General features: G+C 38.0%; 1 protein-coding gene across 1 annotated transcript in view; it reads right to left on the reverse strand.

The window, feature by feature from the left end:
• DNAH11 (dynein axonemal heavy chain 11) overlaps positions 1–7,428 on the reverse strand; it is a 307,848-nt gene that overhangs the window by 131,523 nt on the left and 168,897 nt on the right. The window contains exon 53 of the mRNA XM_019651988.1: positions 4,720–4,881. Coding sequence (XP_019507533.1) covers positions 4,720–4,881 — 162 coding nt within the window. The remainder of the gene's footprint in view (positions 1–4,719; positions 4,882–7,428) is intronic.

Below are 7,428 nucleotides of genomic sequence, written 5' to 3' on the forward strand. Positions count from 1 at the left end.
AAGCCACCAATCTACAACTGGGAGCTACTGATGTCTCTGATTTAGCTAAACTTTTGGCTAACAGCATGGCCAGGTTTCTGGGCAGCTATAAAAAGCGGACCCTACTATCGAGATTCCTAAAGTTTACAAAGCAGCAAAAACTCTGGGAAGCAGCATTCTACTGTTTCCCCAATTTTATTCTAAGTTGGATTAACATGCACAGAGCAAGGCATGCATGATGGGCAGTACCTTCGTGTGCATGTGTGTAAAGGAGGAGAAGGGTGAAGAATGGAGAGGGGATTAACAACCACAGGGCCTTTCCTCACCTATTTCAATATGGGCTTAAGCCAGCTGTGAGATTCAGGAAGATTCAAGACAAATTTGGTTGCATTTGTTTTTGTTTTCATCCTTTCAAATGACTTCAGTATTCCTCAGGAAGAAGACAGTCCCCACAACTTCACAGAATTCCTATTGCACAAGGTTATTTTTCTACTTTGTAAATTCATATTGCAGTATCCTCATTTATAGTTAAAAAAAACTGTGATAAAAATCATTCATGGAAATATGGCTTTACATGTCCTTATATTAACAAAATGTTGTTCATTACTCTCCATTCTTCGCTAACATTTTAAAATGAACTCAGAGGCTTCTGAAGAAATCAGTCTTTAAATATAGTAGCAAAACAACTTCCTTCTTTGAATGAACGTTTTTCGCAGTTGGTTAGGAAAATGGTAGTAAAATATGCCATTCATACATTACCAAACCCTGCAACAGGTTCTGGATTGCAGAGGTGGCGACATGTGGAATGAAGTCACTGTGCTGAAAAGGCCGATATTGTGCTGGTGTAATTATTTTTACCATATTTTGCTGTGTATAATGCGCTCCCGTGTATAATGCACATCCACGTTGTTCGCCCAAACTTTAAGGGAAACAGAATTAGTACTACTCATGCATAATGCACATCTTTATTTTGCCCCCTCACAAATTTGGGCCAAAAAGTGCACATTATACACGACAAAATCTGCTAAGTTCTATCACATCAAAAGGACACAGAATTTTAACCTGCAAGTTGGCCAACACACCTCAAAAGGCTGAGTTCCTCCATCTTGCTCAGATCTTTATGCTACCCCTTCCAACGCAACTCTCACTCCTGAGCCAGAGTGCTCATCTTATCATTTTAATTCAGTAATTTCTCCCTTAATCAGGCCCTGCTTTCAAGTACGTCTATGATTCATTTTGACTTGAAAAGCTAAAATGTGGCTTGTCTTCTAACATCTGTTTCTTCTGCCTTTTTTTCTTGAATGTTCCCAACTGGGACCCATGCACGTCTCAGGAAGGTTTCCCCCCAATTACAATTTGTAATCTCATTCCTAAGGCTACCCCAAAGCCCTTCCTCTCTTCCTTACACCACATCCTCCCATCTGCATTTCCCAATCTCCTGGGAGAGGGAGTGTGTACTGACAGAGCGTCTTCAAATCAATAAATACCCAGTGGTACCAAAGTGTCAAACTATTTTGGTCATTCTGTCAACTGTCATTTAGTTGAATAATAGGTAACAGAAAAGTAGCACAAACATTTACTTTGACACAGTCAGCCCACACCCCTGGGTGCTGTGTGTGTACTGATTGAAAAATTATATGTCAACACACACAGAACTGCTTGCCTTTAATGAATCCTTTTCTCTGTGGCCGAAGGGGATCACCTTGTGTAAGTACCTTATATTCAGCAACTGAGGTCAATAATTAAGAAGCACCCAAATTATGCCGATAACTTTCAGTCTTAATGATGGAAATTTAAACTAAGAAAGTGATCAAATTCGTGCTCATTCAAAAAATGCAAAAGCTGTTTTTGACCTCTACAGAAAAGGCACCACATATTTTTAGAAAAGCATGGACCCGTTGCACTCTGAATTATAATTATTGCTCCTGGGCAACAAATCAGGAAGGTGGGATAGTTAAATAAGCGCCCTGCACGGAAATGAAATCATCTGGTGAATTTGTTTCCAGGCATCATTCAGCTCCACAGAAATGGTAGTGCTTTTTCAATTCCTTTGTGGCACTCAGCATCCTATAGGAGGCATCATGATACCACCAGATGGAGCTTAGCGCCTGCCAGGAGCCCTCTGGACTGAAAGTGATGCAAGTCCTGCCTCATCCAGCAGATGTCAATGGTCACTGGCATATCAAAGCTCCTTCAGTACTGTTTTCAAAGTGGCACCTACGTTCCCAGGAGAAAGCCTATGCCAGAGCAAAGGCAAGCAACTTACAAAAGCACTGTGCCAAACGCTAACTCAAACTAGGCTATGAGCTCTGGTTTCCTCTCATTCGAGACATTAACATGAAGAAACAAAGTGACCACTTCATGGACGGTGTAGATGTCTGACCACTGTGTTGTTCACCTGAAACTGAAGCTGAATAATATTGAATGTCGAATATACATATATACATATATATATATATGTATATATATATACATATATATATATATATATATATATATATATATATATATATATACACACACACATATATATATAGTCACAGGATGTGGAGTACAGCACAGGGAATAATAGTGTCAATGGAATTGTTACAGCTCTATATGATGTCAGAGAAGTAACAGATTGGGGGAGGGGGGTTATTACTTTGTGAGGGGTGAAGTCTATTACATTGTTTTGTACACCTGAAACTAATTAACAAAAAAAAAAAAGGAAGAAAGAAAGAAAAGAAAAGTTAGTTACTAGTCCTTTTCTCTTCCTTACCAAACTACCCTGATAACATGGATGGGATAAAACAGAATTTTGCTGCTAAAAGATACACGCTGACTCTCTCCTTCTAATGAATCAGTATTTTGAACCCTTCTTGTAAGTATTAAAAGACAAAATTATTCCCTACTTAATTCCAGTAATGCAGTGAACTTAGCGATAGCCTAAGACATTTGTGTTAATAATTGTGACCTTTATTTATCATAGTTAACGATTTTCCAGATTTTAAAGTATAAAATATTGCTGGCAGACTCATCTAATGCAAGTGTTCGTCCCCATTAAATGGACTTACTCTGACTCTTCAGGAAGACACAGAGTGATGAAAGCAGTGTTTCAGGCAGAAAGTAATCACTTCCGGGAGTGTCCACCACCCTACTCATCTGTTCATGAGAACAAATGTCATGCATTTCCTAAGTATAAGTGCTATTGACCGCTGACCAGTGGAAAAAAGTGAAAATCACTTAAAAAAATAGAACCATATATTAACATTATTCACTCTTTACCCAGAAACCCAGTTGTTGTTTTAAAGGTCTAGGAAGTGTGTTAAACATGAGGGGTAAGTGTGGAGACAAGCAAGATACAGAACTTTCTGTATATGGAAAAAACAGTGAAATAGAAGAGATCATTTTTTTCATTTATTTATAGAAATGTTTTAAGCGTGAGTGTAAAGAAAAGAAGGAAAGAGGAGGGATTTAAAAGTGGTAAAGTCTTTCCCATATATACAGTTCTTCTCTGGCAATCCAGCACTAAATAGATTAATAGACATTTCAGGAAAAGACAATAAATCGTATACAATAAAGCTATATATAACGTATAAAAATGAGAAATAAGCAATAAAGCTAGCTGCATACAAATAACTATTTGTATTTACATTTAATACAAATAATTATTGACATTAAATTTGTAAATAGATTCAGATTCTAACCATCAGACCACCAAAAGATAAAAGGTTCAACAAAACGTCAAAGAATTGCACTGGAAAAGCAGCAGTTATACCTTTGGGAGGAAGAGAGGCCACAGGGGCTTGTCCTTGTTCACAATAAAGTTTCAGCTGGAAGCAGACATCATTCCTTACATACCTCCTACCCTATTTTTGGCTTCAATGTCCAGTGTATTCTAGGCACCTTTTCCCCCTTATCTCTCAGTGAGATCAGATGTCAAACCTTCCTGGGAAATGTTCTCAATCATCACCCTTCCAAACTATGCAATCAGAAAGGTACTAAATAGAGATAAAACTTTATTTCTAGGAAGTCTAAATGATCCTTTCCTATTTACATTCCTTTTTTCCCGTTAAATTTGAATGCTTGAAGTTTTCTTTGGTTTCGGGTAGCCATTTTAAAATGTAATAGGAGGTGTGAATGTTATCATGACGAAATGACAAACATAACCTAATAAAACATAAACCCATAAAACAAAGAACGGATTCATTATTTGACTTAGTGATTGACAAATTTTGAGAGGGCTGATTTTTCACCTGTCAGTGCTGGAATGAGAAAAATCACAACTAACTGCCTTCCTTTGTGGGGATCAAGCATTGTTTGGCTGTGGGTGACTACATTTTTGTTTGGGTTTTTAGTTGTGGATTTAAAGGGTTTGTATGCAGTAAACCCTATTACGGTTCAAGGAAGTAATGATCCTAGTATTCTGGTGAGTTAGTGCATGAGTCAGAACATTCTCACAGGCTGTGAGTGTGAGAGTGTGAGAGTGTGAGAGTGTGTGAGTGTGTGAGTGTGTGTGTGTGTGTGTATGTGTGTGTGTGGCACACCTCAACCTGGTGCAAAGAGGTCAGCCATCGCAGTCCATAGGATGTAAACGAACAAAGATGATTTTATCTTCAACAAACAAGGACAATTTTCTGAGGGGTATAATTTCGAAATTACTTATTGAGGACTTTTGGTAAGAGTGAGAATGAGAGAGAGAAAGAGAGGAGAAAGAGAGAGAGAGAGAGAGATTGATTCTGAGGCTGATATGGCACATACCTCAATTCCCTTAGTTTCCTCAATGAACCTCCTGCTGACTGAGACCAGAGCCTCCTGTGGCCACACATGAAACCAGTCAATAGCCGTGCAGTTAACTATGGCTGGGAACTTCCGAGCTCTAACTCTCAGCGTGTGACCAACTGGAGAGAAACACAAAATGATCTGTGGAGACATGGGGGCAGGGCAGAAACAGGAGGGTGATGAGTGAGCAAAGCATTATATTGCAATCCTAGACAAGAGAAGAAAGGCATGCAGCCAACCGTGACATTAAACTATCCTAGGGCCCTACAGAGTGGAAGGCAACATGAACCTCCTTGCTAATCAAAGTATAAGCTTGCCCCAAGTGGCTGCCCCATCAAACATGCAAAAACACGGCTCTGTACTTTCCTTAAAATGTTTCCCTTTCCTTTTCAAATATTTTTGAGGATTATCATTAAGTGTGGGAAACTTGTTCTTTTATATTACACAAGTAACATTGTCACAATAAAAAATAAAAATCAAAAACAAATCATCATGGCAAAATAATGACAATACTTTTTCATCTTCTATCTCCTTGCATTCTGTAATTTATTAGGCTCAATAAAAGTGTGTAATACACATGAAAACAACAACAGTGTTTCATCATTTTAAATGTTAGCTTTGTTCCATTTAAAATAAAATACATTCACTTGAGTTCTCCACATTTTTTATATTTATTTATTTATTTATTTAAAATTTTACTGGGGAATTGGGGGAGGGAAAGTGTTGGGGAATCGGAGAAGGGGACTAGACAAGTTGCTGTCCTTTTTGTTCTTCAGTCTAGTTGTAGAGGACGTCGCTTCATTGGCCCATGTTGGTATTATCATTGCGCTCTTCCCAGGTGAGGCAATTGCTTGCCGGCCATTGGACAGCCACTCACGAAAGCGCACACCAGCTGTGGACCAGTCCCACTGCAGCCTACGCCGTTGCCGGCGACTCACGGCAGCCCAGCTCCAGGTCGAGCTGTTGTTCACCATCTTAGCTGTAGAGGGTGCAGAATCACTGGCCCATGTGGGATCCGAACTGGGGCCCTGCTGCTCAGAGCTGGCATCCCAAGCAAACTCGTAACCAATGTGCCACTCAGCTGGCCCTCTCCACATTTTTAAAGGAGTAAAAAATTCAGCTTATACAAGCTCCTGACTAGAAATTTGTAATTTTCTGGTTGAAATCTAAAGTTTCATTTACATAGGTATTTAATGACTTGAGGTTAATTTAATTCTGTATATGTTTCCATACTTTCTTTCAAAGAATTTTCTTTTTCTATGGCATTTAAAAAATTCACATAATAAAAATCACCATGACATATGAAGCCATATAAAATCTCATTTAACAGGTGTTTTTACTATGTTTATTTTATATACTATGGCCCTTCAAAAATTCGAGATACATTCTAAGATCTGTTTTTTAACAATGCATAAGCTGACTGATCGTTTATTCATTATATTCAAGAGTCTAGTTACAGACTAATTGCTATAATATTGCATATGCTAAGTTAACAAGCCTCAGTTACAGTGCATAATTTTCACAGATATCTCAGTTCTTAGGTTTTTCTTGCCAGCCTTATTTTCTCCCTATAGTTTAATGTTTCTCCTTTCTGTCCTAAAATATGATTTTACACACCCATTTCTCTCTCATTTGTGACAATTTTAGAGACCATAATTTATACATAATGGTAGCAAGGGCAGAGAAAAAGAAGCATCCTTTACTTGAGATTCTAAATATTTCCATCACTTCTACACTTACTACACTTCTACACTTGTTACTGGCATAGTGTCAGGTCTTAGGAATGTGTTAGAAAACAAAGTATCTGAACCATGTGTGTTTAGTTTCAGGGAGAAAAATACTTTCTCTGAGTTACTTTAATGATATGCCTTGATTGTTTATTGAAAGGGAATAACAGAATGCTCATGTAAAGAATTATCTTTCTTTTCTACAATTTTACAGTTGAAGACATTTTTTTCCTGTTATTTATTATGGCTTAAATAAGGTTCCTCACAATGCCATCTAAATTTCACATGGAGGGTGGGTAGCAGGAGGCCAGTACTCAAAAGATTGTTAGGAGCTGGTTAGAAATACAAATTCTTGGACCCACTCCAGACCTAAGGAATCAGAAACTCAGGATGGGGCTTGGCAATCTGGGTTTTCAACAAATCCACCAGGTGAATCTTACATCTACCGCTACAACCTAATAGTTTTAAAGTTTCTATAGGAATACTTAAGTAAAACATTTCCATTTCCATTGCTGTGTTGTTGGTGAAATTCTCATAGACTCTATTGTAAGTCTCTATCTACATACAGAGTGAAATAAAAAAAAATTAGGGAATTCAAAATAAATTAGATAATCATTAATAATCTGAATTCTACCATCTAAAGTAGACCCTGGGAACTAACTTACAGAAATATAGCTGTTCATTAGTACTTTCTAAAAGAGACAGTATCACACTAGCTTTGAGGAGTGCAATTATTGACCCAATTCACTGCTCAATTCTAGTTTTGCTAGAAATCTAGCACTGGATTTCTCCTGCCACCCAGTTTCCTTGGTAGTGGTCTTAGGTGAGATTTTTTTGAGAGCCCATGCTAATGTCTGGGAAGTGTCGGTTGTTCTGTTCTTTTCTGAAACAGTCTCTACAACTTTATAGATAACCCAGTGTAAGCTCAAGTTGTTGCCTCAAGAACGTGTGTGTGCGTGTG

The sequence above is a fragment of the Hipposideros armiger genome, unplaced genomic scaffold, assembly GCF_001890085.2.
Source record: "Hipposideros armiger isolate ML-2016 unplaced genomic scaffold, ASM189008v1 scaffold_171, whole genome shotgun sequence".
Lineage (NCBI taxonomy): Eukaryota > Metazoa > Chordata > Mammalia > Chiroptera > Hipposideridae > Hipposideros > Hipposideros armiger.